Here is a 17,699-nt window from a genome sequence, read left to right on the forward strand (position 1 = left end):
TGAGGCGAGATGTTTCAATTGCCAGGTCTCTTTATTTTGTTAATTTTTCCTATTCTTCATTTTCAGCTCTGCCATCCCCTGGAATTGCAGTGTCAATGATCCAGATTCCAGACCTTTCTTCATTCTATTACTGCTATGCCTGTTGTGCTGCTCAAGGTGTCAGTTTGTCCAGATGTAGTTGTACTAGAATGAGGAAATGCAAATTATCACATTGCAGTCTTTCCCCTATAAATACATAAGTATGTGCATATACATGCAGGGTTGTATATGTATATCTTCCAAAAACATTGAAGCTGGGGTGAGTACATTTGCTAAGAGCCCTGGGGTTTGGGGGGATGGCAGGTATATTTGCCCCCCCCTTATGGTCTTGGTTCCTGTGAGCCCCCCCTTCCCTTCCCTTCCCGTTCTCCAGGCCACAACTGGTTCTCCCAGGTCCTGGGAAGGAAGGTGAACCCCACCCACTTGAGCCCTGAACAGCTTTCAAAACCCAGAGCATGAAAGGCACAAACACTGTCCACCACGGGCTCTGCACTGCCACCACAGAGGCACACCAGCCTGCCAGGTTCCCAGAAGGGAAGGCACAATCTTGGGGCCCTCAAGGGAAGTTCATAATGACCCCAGCTACCAGTGCAGACTCCACAGCTGCCACAACCATCCCGTGGAACGTGGCTGCCATCTGGGAATTCCACTGCCTCTCTGGAAACAGTGGAGGCAGTGACAGATTTTAGTTTCTTGGGCTCCATGATCACTGCAGAGGGTAACAGCAACCAAGAAATTAAGAGATGCCTGCTTCTTGGGAGGAAAGCGATGACAAACCTCGACAGCATCTTAAAAAGCAGAGACATCCCCTTGCCGACAAAAGTCTGCATAGTCAAAGCTATGGTTTTTCCAGCCGTGATGTATGGAAGTGAGAGCTGGACCGTAAAGAAGGCTGACCGCCGAAGAATTGATGCTTTTGAACTGTGGTGTTGGAGGAGACTCTTGAGTGTCCCATGGAGAACAAACCTATCCACTTTGAAGGAAATCAAGCCTGAGTGCTCACTGGAAGGACAGATACCTTGCAGTTATGGACAGGTATATATTGGAACCACAAAATGCAGCATCCACACCATAATCAAATAACATAAGAGACACTGCAGACTAAAACAACCAGAAAAAAAATCAGCAGTAGCTGAACATGCCCTAAAACAAGCTGGACATGAAATTCTATTTCAAAATACTGAAGTACTGGACAACACCAGCAATCATTATGTTAGACTGCACAGGGAAGCCATTGAAATCCATAAACATCAGCATAGCTTCAACAAAAAAGAGGAAAGTCTGAAACTGAACAAGGCCTGGCTTCCAGCATTGGAAAATACAGCCTGCAGAAGATCAACGAACTCTACCCAGCCACAAGGACCAGGGATCATTGCACAAAAAAGACCTGCTAAAGACATCAACCACAGTGACAGATAATCTCTCCCACTTATCACAACAATACATCTACAACAAAAACACGCTGATCACCCTCCTAAAAAGGACAAAAGCTGTTCCCACAGCTATAAATACTCAACTATCCAACAAGCAGCAACAGAGCATGGACTGAGTTCCTACTCCAATCCTCTGAAGATGCCAGCCACAGAGACTGGCGAAACGTCAGGAAGAACAACCTTCAGAACATGGCCAAACAGCCTGAAGAACCCACAACAACCAAAGGGCTTACAGTTCAACTCGTCCCAATGTCCTTTCAAAAATGGATTACTGTTTTCCAACTCCCAAGTCTCTATCTCAGGGTTTAGTAGTGGGGCGGTCTCCTCATCTCGCTCCTCCATCCCATAAGGGTCTTCCTCTTCTCGTAGAGGGGTCCACTGTCCGTTAAGTAGCCCCTCCTCTGGGCTTCTTCTAGATGCTACACCCAGTGCTCTCTCTCTCTCTTCCCTGTCTACCGCCTCTTTTTCCTCCCTGAGCCGCTTGCGCCACTCTCTGGCCTCTGAGTCTCCCCAATAGGAAGGATCCTGCGGTAGACCCCTTCTTCACCGGTAATCAGTTTCCTCTCGGGAAACCCGTACCTTCTCCCATTTACCGGTCCAAGGGTCCTCTACACATGTCATTTCCCAACCCCCTCGGTATTAAGTCCTCCTCTCATTTTATATCTCCCATTCCCGCCTCTACAACGCACCTCCCCCTTTCCTCTTTTCCTGCCAATTCATCCCCTGTCTGGGTGACCACTGTCATATTTAACAGTTCCCAGTCCAATTCCTGGGTATCAACTCCCCGCTGTTTGGTCTTGATGAGTGGTGCAGGCAGGTTTGTCTGTGCCTCTTGTTCCTTTTTGAGGGAGGACGACACTCCGGCGAGAGCCTTTACACTCTTGCTTCGCGTCTCACAATACAGTATGTAAGAAGGACTGTATGTAAAGAGCTAGCATACACGGTTACTGGTTAACAGGTAGAGTTTGAGGCTTGAGTTGCCTCGGGTAGGTGTTGCTGATTACAGAGGGTTTTTCTCTGTATAAAGGTAGCTCTGTGAGAGCATTACTTTTCTGCTCTGGTTCAGAAGCAGTCATGCTGCTCTGGTAAAGGAGTACAGTGGTGCCTCGCATAGCGAGGTTAATCCGTTCCGGATTAACCCTCGCTATGTGAAAACATCGCTAAACGGAAAGTAAAAACCCATTTTTTACTTTTTACCAATGGGCCCTAAACTTACCATTCAGCGAAGTTTCCTCCATAGCGGCAGCCATTTTCACGCCCTCGGTAAGCGAGGGGAGGGCGCGAAAACGCTGCGCGCGGCCATTTCGGGCGTCCGGCGGCCATTTTAGAACCGCCAAACAGCTGATCCGCGGGCATCGCGAAACACTTACCAATCGTCGCCATGCGAGTTTTGCCCATTGGAACGATCGGTATGCCTCCGCATTAGCGATCCCGAAAAGGGGATCGCTATGCGGATTCGTCGTTGTACGGTACGCTCGTTAAGCAAGGCACCACTGTAGTCGGGTTGCTCTGGTATAGGAGCAGTCATGCTGTTACATTATACTGGGTTGTGAGTAACCAGTTACTGTACAGTATATGGATATGCTGTTATCATATAGATAAGCATAACAGCTTATCTATATGGATAAGCTGTTATGCTGAAGATCAGCTGTTTATGTTACATATGTATATACAGAGTATTTTTCTAAACTAAGTTTGCCCTGTCTTACATTTAGCATCCAGAGTTAAAGGAAGAGCACTGAATTCTGTTAAGTTTCCACCCATTCTCTCCAGGGAGCGATATTCTTTCTTGAATCAACTTAAAACATTTCTGCTAGTACATGTTTATGTGCACACGTTCAAAGTATAGCAGATATACTCCCGACAGGGTGCTCTATCGTTTATGCAGTCGTATAGACTGCTAAAAGTTTGATTTTTGGACACCGAAAGACAAGACCTTTTTGGGGCAGCCCATAAAATTTGTTCACCTTTAAACTTACAACTCCCTCTACACCAGTGGTTCTTAACCTTGGGTTACTCAGGTGTTTTTGAACTGCAACTCCCAGAAACCCCAGCCAGCACAGCTGGTGGTGAAGGCTTCTGGCAGTTGCAGTCCAAAAACACCTGAGTAACCCAAAGTTAAGAACCACTGCTCTACACATTGACAAATTGGGCAGTTATCTGCATTTTATAGAGAGCCCACATGAACGGGGTGCTTTCACTCTCTCAAGATGCATTGTATTTCCATCTAATGTTCTAGATGGTATATTTAACTCCCAACCAATGGAAACACAGCTCTGTCCTTGTAATTCTGGGGCCCTTGAGTCCCTGGCACATCCGCTTCTTTACTGTACAGTATACGAAAGCATGTAAATGCAAGTAGATAAATAAGTACCACCTCGGTGGGAAGGTAATGGCGTTCTTTGTCCAGTTGCGCAGGCCATGTGACCACAGAAACTGTCTATGGACAAAATGCTGGCTCTACAACTTGGAGACAGGGATGAGCACCATGCCTTAGAGTCAGACACAACTGGACTAAATGTCAAGGAGAACCTTTACCTTTTATACAATGATATCCATGCATCTAATTTGGAGCGAATTCTTGCTAGTTTACCCGGTCGATCAGAGGAGGTAATTCTGTACACTCTCCTGCTAGGAGAGAACAAAATCTATACCAGGCTGTGATTGGGTTCTTTGTCTAATGTAGGCGGGCCCAGAGTTTCGGCGGGAATGACTGAAGGCATAGACATTACTGTCCCAAACAATTTCGTTTTATTACAATTAACATCTGGTAAACCAAGACCAAACGGGTCCAACAAATCAGCTTCTGTCAACAAGTTATATTTCTTTGGTTTCACAACATCAACAGGTTTCTCAACGTTTACATTCTCTTCACCCCAGGGGGGAAGGTTGACATCATATTCTGTATTGGAGTGCTCAACACCGCGCAAATGGTCCCGCAACACAGGTGTTTCACAACTGAACTCTCCAATCTGGGCAGATAAGGACTGGCCCCACATGGGATCTCGCTGACTTCTGACACCCGAATAATCGAACCCACTTCCCGACTCCATCCCTTCGTTGGCTCACCCTGATTCTTCTTTCTCAGTTCCAGTAGCACAGGCAACAGTCCATTCTCTTTCATTAGATTAGGGAAGTCTTTTATCAGTTTGGCAATTCTTTCCCTTTCTTCTCCAGTCTCCTCTGTCTGCACACTTTTCTCTTCCCCTGGTGACTCTCCTCTCCTCTTTCTTCCCTCCTCTTTTATATCCTCTCATCTCCAGTCATCTAGCTCCCCCCCCCAATCCTTTGATCTACCCTTGGCCAGAAACACTTCCACAGCTTTAGTAGTTCCAGCTCCTTCATCATCTAACTTAATTAATTCTCCTACTACACAGCCTTCACTCTCTTCCACAGGATGTGCTGAGGACAGCACACTTTGGATCTTCTGCTCACACAGGCAGATGGCCAAATATATATATCTATTAATACAATGAGGTAGGTCACAATTTCAACAAACTTCTTGTTCTGCCCTCATGGGATGTAATTAACAACTTCCCAGGTTTGCCAAAGCCTCGCTGCTGATGTCTAGCTGTTCTTTCAAATGAATTATGCTCATTTTGCTATCTTTCATTAGTTTTTATGCTACCAGACCTCTTTGTTTCCTTTCTAACTGGGCAAACACTTCTCATCCGGGTGAGGACTGTTGCCGGTTGTGTTATATGTTTCTTTAGAGATGCCAGTAAAGCGACTTGACTTGACTTCAGTGCCATGAAAGCATGGAAGTCGGGAAGTATGTCAACCATTTGTGAACTTTCTGGCACAGGCAACAAACATCTTGGTCTACCTGGGACATTCATAGAGGTTGAAGCAGTCCTTATAAGAAATTGTTTCTTTTATTCTAGTTGTATTAATGTTTAAATCATTCATTTTTTATTATTTTATTAATCATTTCTATTTTCGTTCACAAACTAGGTTAACACAGATCCGTTGACTCTTAAAAAAAGATGTTACCTTCACAGTAGCTACAGAGGACAGAGTGATGTCAACATTTTGAAAAACAAATGAACGATCAGTTACCATCCTGATTTTTCAGCATCAGATGTTCCTTGGTGTTCAGGTCAGGCTTGAATACAATGATGTAGCATTTTGGCACAAAGATGCAAACCAGTAACCCCAGACTAGAGGATAGGATGGAGAAGACCTGCACGGCCACCATGTACTTCCCTTTGGTGCTGAGATAGGTGGGCACAAAGGACACCCAAACACTGCAGAAGATCAACATGCTGAAGGTGATCAGTTTGGCTTCATTGAAGGCCCCAGGCAGCTTCCTGGCTAGGAACGCCAGGGTGAAACAGGTGGCAGCCAGAAAGCCCATATAGCCAAGGGCACTATAGAACATCACAACAGAGCCCTCATTGCACTGCAGTATGATCAGCCCAGGTTGGGAATGCATGTATGAGTCTGGGAATGGAGGAGAGATGCCCAGCCAAACAATGCAGATGCCCAGTTGAATAGCAGAACAAGAAAGGACAATGGAGTTGGCCCAGATCTTCCCCAGCCATTTCCTCATTGTGTTCCCTGGCTTAGTGGCCATAAAGGCTACCACTACCATGACGGTTTTTGCCAACAGGGAAGAGACGGCAATCGAGAAGATGACACTGAAGGCAGTTTGTCGGAGAAGGCAGGTCACTCTCTGGGGTCGGCCAATGTATAGAAAGGAAGACAAGAAGCAAAGGAGGAGGGAGCCGAGGAGGACATAGGTGAGGTCCCGGTTGTTGGCTTTGACGATGGGCGTTTCTCGGTGTTTCACGAATATCCCTAACACCAAGAGTGTATTTAGAGATGAGAACAGGGCCAAGAAAGTAAGGGAGATCCCCAAAGGTTCTTCATAAGAGAGGAAGCTGATAACTTTTTCAACACATTGGTCTCGTTCCTCATTCGAATATTGATTGTCTGGACACTTGTTGCAGTTTTTTGCATCTGAAATGAGTTGTAGAAGCTTTTAAGAACATATCAGAAAGTGTATATATCACAAGAGGGGTGTGATGGCTATATGGATCATTCTGATATAGAGGCAATATGTAAAGGGAAGAGCAGATGCGGAGAGCAATAGCTCTCAGGAAAAAGGTATGCCTTCTCACTCTGGTGATGGATTTCCAAGATATATGTGTTTGTCCACTGTGGGAAACAGGCTACTGATATTATGGTCCACTGATGTGGTGCAATAGGTGTCTTCTCATCCTCAGTGGCCAGGAAGAAGTTTTTTGGGTTCAACCTAAGCATCAACCTTCCCAAAAACACATTGGCATAAAAGGGCTGAGGAAGTCCTTTTTTATGACATTGACAGTTACTCCCAACAAAAAAGAAGGTCTATAGATCAAGCACCCTGGAATAGCAGTAGAGTGGCAGGGAAGTATTTCTATTATTCTTTAACCCTAAACCTAATAGAATCCGCAATGCTTTTTTTATTCTTTTTTTAAATTACTAAATCTCTTAATATTGAATTGATGTTTTGCTATTCCTTCTTAGGACTCTTGGCAGCATACATGAAAATGTCCCATTTTGAATGTGTGAGTTAAAAGGACCACAAGTGGTCCTCCTTAATGACAACTGTCCTGAAAACCCAGAATTAGATATGGGCATGAAGTGCTGATTCGGTGGTTCGGCACCTCTCCCCCTCTAATGGGTGCCCCCCCAAGTGCTATATTATTGTGTTTAGCTAGTCTTTTTTGTCAGGTGACCACCGGTCTTTCTGGCTGGGTAGAGTTCGCTGACCTTTTGCAGGCAGTATTTTTCACTGCAGTGAACCAGGCTTTGTTGAGTTTTAGACTTCTCTTCTTTTTTGTTGAAGCTCTGCTGGTGTTTGTGGATTTCAGTGGTTTCCCTGAATCATACAATCCTTGATCCAGACAGCTGGAAAGCACCCCAAAACACATCAACTCCAACCTGCTGCAGGAAATCTACAGCTAAATCTTCCTTGTTGTTTTGTCCTGATCTTTAAGGATTCCTCTCCCGAATACCTTAAATCATATAATCCGACAACTGTAGAGCTGAGAAACACCTCAGGGCTCATAGAAGCCTAACCTGCTGCAGGAAGCAGGAAATCTACAGCCAGATCTTCCCCGTTGTTTTGCCCTTGAGTCATTCACCTTCTTGAGTGGAGATGGCGCCTTCAGCACAGGGGGCACAGTCATAGCAGCAGACGGGCTGTCCCTCCTTAGTCAGCTTGGCTTGTCCAGGGCGGCAGCTTTTAGTACATCTAGAGAAAGGTGCAGTCTACAAAAGGACATCCAGGAAAATGTGTTCATTAGGATGCTGTTTTTAATATTAATAAAGGATTTTATTTATATGGCTCTGTTGTCCAAGCCATCAGGCAGTGGTCTTGGCCTAGTATGAAATAATCACAAAACACACAGGCATTGGAAGTAAAAATGGGCTGCAACTTTATTGGTAACAGCTGCCAAATATGTACTGGGACTAGCATGGAAGATGGAGCAATATCAGCAAAGCCAACCGCCAGCTGATTTGTAACCAAGGTCACAAAAATGGTTTTTCCACTGTGTGACCCTTTCCAGCACTCCTAGGGCAGAGTGTTAACAGTCTCCTGTGCTAGACCCCCTTAAAGGGGATCCACTAGAGAAGATCAAGCCTAACCCAACCCCTTGTCTGACCAGATCCTTCCTCACGTTTCCAACTGTCCCAACAAAATAGTGACAGAACAAATAGGACATTTTTCTTTCCATCCTACAGAGCCAAAAGAACAAAGGGACGGTGGATCTGAAAAAACTTTAACGAACGGGACTGGGCTGGCTTCCCCTTTTCTTTTCCCAGAAGGAGTTTATATTTTAATCAACCAATCCAGAACAAATGTGGGAGGAGCTCCTGCTTCCCTGCCCCATGATTGATTGGTATGACATCTCCAGGATATATGGTGCCTTTCACCCTGTGCCCTGGGCATTAGGCAGCCAGATCCCAAATAGCAAGTGCCGCACAGCCCTCCCCCCCACCGACACACACACTGGGCAGTCTTCCTTACATGCAAAGACCTTGACTCCACATTGGTGAAAAACTAAATCTCATTCATAGGGACTCCAGTGCTTTCAAATGAAACTTAATACATAATCTCTAGAATCATATTAGGGATTCCTTTCTGGCCTCCCAGAGCTGGGAAGCTTCCTGGTTTCTGACAGCGCTGGGGTCAGGCCAGCTGAGCCCTCACTCATGTGACAGGGGACAAAACATGAGCCGCTGAAGGTGCCCCTCAGCTGATAACCATGATGTGGCCAGGCCAATGCTAGCAGGCTCCCCAGTTACCTCAGCATTAACCAGCTACAATGCTGGTGGGTCAGTGGCTGCTTCGGATATCTTGCTGGGGTACAGAGAATTGCATTATAGCAGAACATATTTTGTGCCCGTTTGTAGATGACCTGTAGTAAAAAGCTCATTGCAGGCTACCTGCAAATATGTAGTTTCTGTCCACAAGTTTTCATAAGGCATCATTCTCATCAGCTTCATTTTTCATTCATGCTGGAATGTCTTCCCCATTTATGTAGGAGTAAGCCTCACTGAACTCAGAGGGATATACATTAGAGTAGATATGCTTGGGATTTCCTAGTAGGATCTATTGAAAAGAATAAAAGGAAACAAGTGGTTTCCCCCCCACCTGGTTAAACCATGTGGGCCACACAACGGCACTGTCATCAATGGCGATCTTGACATCAGAGGAGTCCAATCTCTCTATGCGCCCAACATCTACTCCAGCAGTGGACTTGTTGGGCCACCTCACCCAGTTCACAATATGAAAGTCAGCTGCCAAATCCTGATTCTCATGGAACTCATCTCCGTTCATGGAAACATTGTAATGCTGGAAGAGTCTCAGGAAGGGGTGAAGCTAGAAGAAGAAGCAAGCTCATTAAACACACAATAAATGAAACAAATCAGCACACCAATGACGTAAACCAAGGGAAGGCTAAATAATGGCAATGAATTCCAATAGTAAATTGGAGAAAGAGAATATCATTAAAGGCTTTCTTGAATAGTTTGGTTTTGAGCAGTTTTTTAAACCTCTGGGGAGACGAGATCTGGTGGATTACCAAAAAGGGGCACCAAAAGTCCTGTGACAACCACCAAGAAGGCCTTACTCCTAGCTGAAACCCTCATTGCCTCTCTTGTTCTCACCACTCGGAACAATGAAGCCTAGAAGAATAGGATAAAATGGGCAGCAGTTGAATTTACTCCAGCCCCTAGTGATCTCTGCCGCTTTAGAGGAGCAAATTAGACATATCTAGACGGCAAATGGTATGTAAGCAGCAGACATACATAAATGGTACATATGTCGAAGAATTGTTTTTTTAAGTAGTGAAAGACTGAAATGTTAGTTTTGGCATATGCTTTCCCTCACCACCACATTTTGCAGGCTTTGTCTTGTGATTGGTCTTAGGCTCCATTTGCAAGTCTGAAATCCACTGTGATAATGATAATATGGAGAGAAATGCAAGCTAATCATGAGGAATATGTACCTCCTAAGAATTTAGTTTGACCACAGTTGATATCTAACTCCAGTTTTTACAGTTACAAGAGACCTAAGATCCATTCTTGAATTTCCACCCCGCCTCTCGCATTCTATGTTTTACCCAAGGGGGGCTCTTCTTCAAAACTTCTCAATCTATGAAGTCAATAAATCAATAAATTGCCAACCCTGTTTGGACTACAAGAGTGATAAACCTCATGCAGGTGATGGGAGGCTCTGGGATTTTTATTCAGAAAATATGAGGTTTTATTAGAGTATGAAAAATGCCTTCTCCAAACTCAGTTAAATTGAATTGATTTAATGGATGTAACTTGCTTTTTCTTTCCTTTCTTTTTTTACTACAAGAGACAGAATCCCCCAGCAAATCATGCCTGTAGTCAAGAAAAGGGACCTTTTATATATTAAAACAAGCCATTAACAATTGTTTAGTGGACAGCATATGAAAAACAGACTCAATGAGTACCTCTGTACTCCCCATTATCACCATCACATCTAGTACATGAAAGATAAATGCAAACCATTGTATGTTCTGCTATGAAACAAAACCTCTTAGCACTTAGAAGAGGTTGGTGGGGGCCAAGAAAATTCAACCCAATGACATTAGGAGATTCCACAAGCGTATCTGAGACCAGGTCAGCAGAACGTTAGACTGTGTTTGTTTGTTTGTTGTTTGTTTGTTTCTAACATCAAGAGAAGCCACAAAGCATACTGTAGCTTGCTTTGAAGAAATTGCAAAGCTCTTTGCAGACAAAACCATTCACATCTACTCCATCTTGGAAGCCATGTGTATATGTAACAACTCCCAGACTCTGGAACTCCCTCCTGTGAAAAACCAGGCTGAATCCAACTTTGCTTTTCTTTCCTCAAGCAGGCAATACTGGAGGCATTGAATAGAAAATGGTACAATAATATCAAACCTGCTTTGATCTGGATTCCTGCACTGAGCAGAAGCTTGGATTTGATGGCCTTATAGACATTGTAGTTCAATTATTTTATGATTGTATAAAAGACCTTTCTCTTTAGGCAGGCTTTTCCTGTCTGTTTAATTATGTAAGCTGCCTTGGTTCCTTTGAAACAGGAAGATATGGTAAAAATAAATAGATACCTGCCTGCCTGCCTGCCTCCCAAACTCCCTCCCTCCCTCCCTCCCTCCCTCCCTCCCAACCAACCAACCAACCAACCAACCAACCAACCAACCAACCAACCAACCAACCAAACAACCAACCAAACAACCAAACAAACAACCAAACAAACAACCAAACAACCAAACAACCAAACAAACAACCCTACGTATTTTGTCACAGGAAAGTTTTTACATCCCATCTTTACTTTATTTGGACTTATACCCCGCCTCTCTAGACAAAGTCTACTCTGACAATCTGCAGGTGGAGAACTGTTGACTGGGCCACCTCCTACCCCACAGAAACTCTAATGCCTGAGTCACTGTCTCCTCCCGTTTCAAGATGTAAGCGGTTCATAGGGATTTTACCTGGAACAATGAACAAAAAGAAGTACCTGCCAGGGTGGGACCCACGGAGGTGCCCGTCTGTCCAAACGCTTCCTCCTGCTCCAATTGGATCGGAAGAGGTCAGCTGCATGCAAGGTTTGTGCCACAGCCTGGATGGCCTTATAAATACTGTAGTTGTCTTGAGACAGGATTCTCTCCGTGACAGCCTGGTCTGGATTCTCCCAGTTCTTTCCTTCTAAACACCTTTTCCAGACTTTCACAGACATGCTGTGTTTCGAATATAAACAACGAAAGGCTTTCTGCTTAAATTGCTTAAGGTCAAAGAGAAGCTCATCAAAGTTATCATATCGTGTTGCTTTGTTTGTCTGGATCAAGAAGGACAGATAAAGATGGGTATGCTGGAGATCAGCCAATGTGAACAGCAACCTGACACTGAGATCCTGCAAAGCTGTTGTGATCCAAACTTTTCCAACAGTTCCGGAATGGATCTTAACCTGTTGCGTTACCACCAATAAAATGCTCATTGCTTGAGAGTCCAACTGACAAACCACTACATTGGCTTTAGTATTCAAAAGAAGAAAAAGCATATTTATCTTTCTATAAACATTCATCATAGGTATCCTGTAGGTGAATGCAACACAAATGCCGCTGTTTGTGGCCACGGATGAAAAACTGCTAATAAATCTTTCTCCACTGTCGTTCTCTGGAGCGAGAACATTTATCCAGGTCCACCTGAAATGAAGGAGGAGTTTGATGATCCCCAGGAAAGGAGGTTCTTGTTTTGGGGCCGTCTGATAGAAAAAGGGGAAGCGATCTTTATTCCTTGGAATCTGTGCAATAAAACCATAACTGACCTGGTTAGAAAAGAAAACAGACACACAGAGAGAGATTTTAATGATGAATCCCAGCTGTTTCTTGATCTCAAGCAGTTTTCATCACAGCTACTAACTGCTGTTTACTTCACAGGGATGTTGCAAGTGTTTGGGTCTGAGCCCCAAGTCCAGGTCCAAGTCCCAAGTCTCAAGTCGCAAGTCCCTATTGAAAACAAGGTTTCCTTTTCCAGAAATAAAAGGTAAGGGAATGGGTGGGTTCCAAGTCACAAGCTGAGTCTGACTCATTCAAACAACAACGGGTTGAGTCTGGGTCAAGTCACTGGTGCAACTGAAGTCTGACTTGACAGTGAGTCCCGCGACTTGAGTCCCCCTCCATTTTAGTATTTATTAAATGCTTAGTATCCTACAATAAACTTTCTAAATCAAAGTGATAAAAAATTTTTTTCAGATAAATCTCATATGACGGGCACTAATTTATAACTTTCCATTGACATTTTCCCCTTACTTTAAGGTTTCTACCAAGGACGCTCTGCAGGAGCATCCAACTGTGTACCTTCTGCATCCTACACGTGCCCTGGAGATATGTTCTACTACATTTCCCATTGTTCCCACCTCTAAGGGTTATTAGGCAGTACACCAGGCTTGAGTAACTCAGAAAAGCTATGGGCTATGCCGTGCAGGGACACCCAAGACGGACAGGACATAGTGGAGAGTTCCGACTAAACGCAATCCACCTGGAGTAGGAACTGGCAATGCCACTCCAGTATCTTTGCCAAGAACGCCCCATGATCAGAAACAAAAGGCTAAAAGATATGACGCTGGAAGATGGGACCCTCAGGTCGGAAGGCGTCCAACATGCTACTGAGGAAGAGTGGAGGACAAGTACAAGTAGCTCCAGAGCTAATGAAGTGGTTGGGCCAAAGCCGAAAGGACGCTCAGCTGCGAACATGCCTGGAAGTGAAAGGAAAATCCAATGCTGCAAAGAAAAATACTGCATAGGAACCTGGAATGTAAGATCTATGAACGTTGGGAAGCTGGAGGTGGTCAAACAGGAGATGGCAAGAATAAACATCGACTTCCTGGGCATCAGTGAACTAAAATGGACAGGAATGGGTGAATTCAGCTCAGATGATTATCATATCTACTATTGTGGGCAAGAATCCCGTAGAAGGAATGGAGTAGCCTTCATAGTCAACAAAAGAGTGGGAAAAGCTGTAATGGGATACAATCTCAAAAATGATAGAATGATGTCAATACGAATCCAAGGCAGACCTTTCAACATCACAATAATCCAAGTTTATGCACCAACCACCACTGCTGAGGAGACTGAAATTGAACAGTTTTATGAAGATTTACAACACCTTCTAGAACTGACACCAAAGAAAGATGTTCTTCTCATTCTAGGGGACTGGAATGCTAAAGTAGGGAGCCAAGAGATAAAGGGTATAACAGGGAAGTTTGGCCTTGGAGTTCAGAACGAAGCAGGACAAAGGCTAATAGAGTTTTGTCAAGAGAATAAGCTGGTCATCACAAACACTCTTTTCCAACAACACAAGAGGCGACTCTATACATGGAAATCACCAGATGGGCAATACCGAAATCAGATTGATTATATTCTCTGCAGCCAAAGATGGAGAAGCTCTATACAGTCAGCAAAAACAAGACCTGGAGCTGACTGCGGCTCTGATCATCAGCTTCTCATAGCAAAATTCAAGCTTAGACTGAAGAGAGTAGGAAAAACCACTGGGCCACTCAGGTATAATCTAAACCAAATCCCCTATGAGTACACAGTGGAAGTAAAGAACAGATTTAAGGAACTAGATTTGGTGGACAGAGTGCCTGAAGAACTTTGGATAGAGGCTCGTAACATTGTCCAGGAGGCAGCAGCAAAAACCATCCCAAAGAAAAGGAAATGCGATAAAGCAAAATGGCTGTCCAACGAGGCCTTAGAAATAGCAGAGAGGAGAAGGGAAGCAAAATGCAAGGGAGACAGGGAAAGTTACAGAAAATTGAATGCAGACTTCCAAAGAATAGCAAGGAGAGACAAGAGGGCCTTCTTAAATGAACAATGCAAAGAAATAGAGGAAAATAACAGAAAAGGAAAAACCAGAGATTTGTTCAGGAAAATTGGAGATATTAGAGGAACATTTCGCGCAAAGATGGACATGATAAAGGACAAAAATGGGAGGGACCTAACAGAAGCAGAAGACATCAAGAAGAGGTGGCAAGAATACACAGAGGAATTATATCACAAAGATGTGGATATCCCGGACAACCCAGACAATGTAGTTGCTGACCTTGAGCCAGACATCCTGGAGAGTGAAGTCAAGTGGGCCTTAGAAAGCCTGGCTAACAACAAGGCCAGTGGAGGTGATGGCATTCCAGTTGAACTATTTAAAATCCTGAAAGATGATGCTGTTAAGGTGCTACATTCAATATGCCAGCAAGTTTGGAAAACCCAACAGTGGCCAGAGGATTGGAAAAGATCAGTCTACATCCCAATCCCAAAGAAAGGCAGTGCCAAAGAATGCTCCAACTACCGCACAATTGCACTCATTTCACACGCTAGCAAGGTTATGCTCAAGATCCTCCAAGGTAGGCTTCAGCAGTATGTGGACCGAGAACTCCCAGAAGTACAAGCTGGATTCCGAAGAGGCAGAGGCACTCGAGACCAAATTGCTAACTTGCGCTGGATTATGGAGAAAGCCAGAGAGTTCCAGAAAAACATCTACTTCTGCTTCATTGACTATGCAAAAGCCTTTGACTGTGTGGACCACAACAAACTATGGCAAGTTCTTAAAGAAATGGGAGTGCCTGGCCACCTTATCTATCTACTGAGAAACCTATATGTGGGACAGGAAGCAACAGTTAGAACTGGATATGGAACAACTGATTGGTTCAAAATTGGGAAAGGAGTACGACAAGGCTGTATATTGTCTCCCAGCTTATTCAACTTATATGCAGAATACATCATGCGGAAGGCTGGACTGGAGGAATCCCAAGCCGGAATTAAGATTGCCGGAAGAAATATCAACAACCTCCGATATGCAGATGACACCACTCTGATGGCAGAAAGTGAGGAGGAATTAAAGAACCTTGTAATGAGGGTGAAAGAAGAGAGTGCAAAAAATGGTCTGAAACTCAACATCAAAAAAACTAAGATCATGGCCACTGGTCCCATCACCTCCTGGGAAATAGAAGGAGAAGATATGGAGGCAGTGACAGATTTTATTTTCCTGGGCTCCATGATCACTGCAGATGGAGACAGCAGCCACGAAATTAAAAGACGCCTGTTTCTTGGGAGGAAAGCAATGACAAACCTTGACAGCATCTTAAAAAGCAGAGACATCACCTTGCCAACAAAAGTCCGAATAGTCAAAGCTATGGTTTTTCCTGTCGTGATGTATGGAAGTGAGAGCTGGACCATAAAGAAAGCAGACCGCCGACGAATTGATGCCTTTGAATTGTGGTGCTGGAGGAGACTCTTGAGAATCCCCTGGACTGCAAGGAGAACAAACCTATCAATTCTAAAGGAAATCAACCCTGAGTGCTCACTGGAAGGACAGATCCTGAAGCTGAGGCTCCAGTACTTTGGCCATCTAATGAGAAGAAAAGACTCCCTGGAAAAGACCCTGATGTTGGGAAAGTGTGATGGCAAGAGGAGAAGGGGACGACCAAGGATGAGATGGCTGGACAGTGTCTGCGAAGCAACCAGCATGAATTTGACACAACTCCGGGAGGCAGTAGAAGATAGGAGGGCCTGGCGTGCCCTGGTCCATGGGGTCACGAAGAGTCGGACACGACTAAACGAAACGACACCAGCTCTGTGGGAGACCAGATTGAGGATGATTGCCATACGGAACTCCACTAATAGTCTCTCTGGATCAGACATGGTTTTAAGGAATGAAACCTGACAACCTTGATTTCTACTGTCTGAAAAGCCACAAAACTGGTTAATGGAAGAAGACAAAAGACAAAATGAATGTACATCCCCTTCTTTTAGTAATGACCGTCTCTAGGTCCATCAGTGTAGCATTGTAGACATTGCTGGAGAAATGGGAAAGTGGGAGTGGGCTCCTTCTCCACACCGGTCCTACCTGTGGGATTTTGTAGATGTCCAGCATGGTTGAAATCTGCGTGGAGATTTCAGAGTTGGCCCCTTCTAGAACTGCCAGCATTCTGTTTTTCCTTCCGCAGCCGTAGTTTGGAATATGTTGCTGCCCCACAGACAGCAGGTCCACCAAAGCTTCAGAAGTCATTCTTGGATTGAAATAATTCTCATAGACGTTGTAGCCCAGGGTGATATTGGGCAAGAACTTGGGGTTCTCATTGATTTCACGTACAGCAAACAAGAAGGGCAGGATGTCCCAGAAGATCATGCCACCTATACTGGAATAAAAGGGATGTGGTGGGGTTGACTGGGCAAGTGTATGAAATTCTTGCATCCTTTAAGAAAACAGAAATCTCTGCATGTTACACTCAAAACTTGCGCACCCACTGAACGAGTGCCAATAGCACCATTCTTGCAAACATCACCAAGAGGTACTGGTTGTTGCTTGTGAAGTTACCACAGTGTTTCTAAAGATCAACCTGACAAGCTGCAGTATTTGGTTATGAAGTCACAAGAGCCACCTAAGGGGAATTTCTACAAATCCCAGAAACCTTTCCCCTCAGGTAGAGATGAGGCTAAAGACATACATGACTGACGAAAGGTAGGCACAAGAGGGAACACACACAGAGAAAAATATAATGGGATGAACAGAGAGTGTAACTTCGGTCACCAGTACTTACGAGTAAAAGTCGGTTAAGGGAGATTTGGAGAAATCATATGGTAGGAATATAGTATTTGTGGTAGTTATGATGCCAGCAATTTGATAATCTCCTGGACTGTAATAATTAAAGGGAGGTTCTCGATCCCTGATCTCCTTCCAGGGGCACTGTCTCTTAAGTCTCACACAGAAAGAAAAAAGTGACAATATAAGCATCAGCAGATGCCACCATGCCGTGTAGGAGACAGCTGAGAAAGCTCTCTCCATCCTCTGCTCCTCAGTGCCCTGTCACTAGACTCAGAGCTAACTAGTTAGAAGCTGAACATTTCCACAAGAGCACAACTGTGGTGCCTTCTCTGAAGAGAAAGGAATCCGGGATTGCTGCCCCAAATCTAAGGAGATGGGATTGGGGGGGAGTTGATACAATGAAGCCTCACTCTGGCACAGCCCCTGACTTTTCAAAGCTTCAGTCCCACATGCTGAGTGGCCCAGGAAGTATTTATGCACTATATTTTTTTCCAGACTTTATAGATGAGAAGTATCTGACTCTACTCTTGTATCCGTTTCAGTGTCGAGATTTGACAAAACACGGCCCCATGAGCTTTGGTGAAAACTTGACTAAATCACCATGATTTCCATAATTAT

General features: G+C 44.4%; 2 protein-coding genes across 2 annotated transcripts; both read right to left on the reverse strand.

Moving 5' to 3' along the window:
• Positions 1-5,153: 5,153 nt before the first annotated feature.
• On the reverse strand, positions 5,154-7,599 carry LOC144587178 (vomeronasal type-2 receptor 26-like). The gene is made up of 2 exons (XM_078386837.1): positions 7,539-7,599; positions 5,154-6,434 (listed from the first exon to the last, which is right to left on the reverse strand). The coding sequence occupies exons 1-2, from the start codon at positions 7,597-7,599 to the stop codon at positions 5,524-5,526; spliced, it is 972 nt and encodes a 323-aa protein (XP_078242963.1). The 3' UTR covers positions 5,154-5,523.
• LOC140703663 (vomeronasal type-2 receptor 26-like) lies at positions 7,596-16,664 on the reverse strand. Its single transcript, XM_078386838.1, has 4 exons — positions 16,383-16,664; positions 11,500-12,306; positions 9,118-9,345; positions 7,596-7,730 (listed from the first exon to the last, which is right to left on the reverse strand). Exons 1-4 carry the CDS (start codon positions 16,662-16,664, stop codon positions 7,596-7,598), a joined length of 1,452 nt encoding a protein of 483 aa, XP_078242964.1.
• Between the last annotated feature and the right edge of the window lie 1,035 nt (positions 16,665-17,699).

The sequence above is a fragment of the Pogona vitticeps genome, chromosome 2, assembly GCF_051106095.1.
Source record: "Pogona vitticeps strain Pit_001003342236 chromosome 2, PviZW2.1, whole genome shotgun sequence".
Classification (NCBI taxonomy): domain Eukaryota; kingdom Metazoa; phylum Chordata; class Lepidosauria; order Squamata; family Agamidae; genus Pogona; species Pogona vitticeps.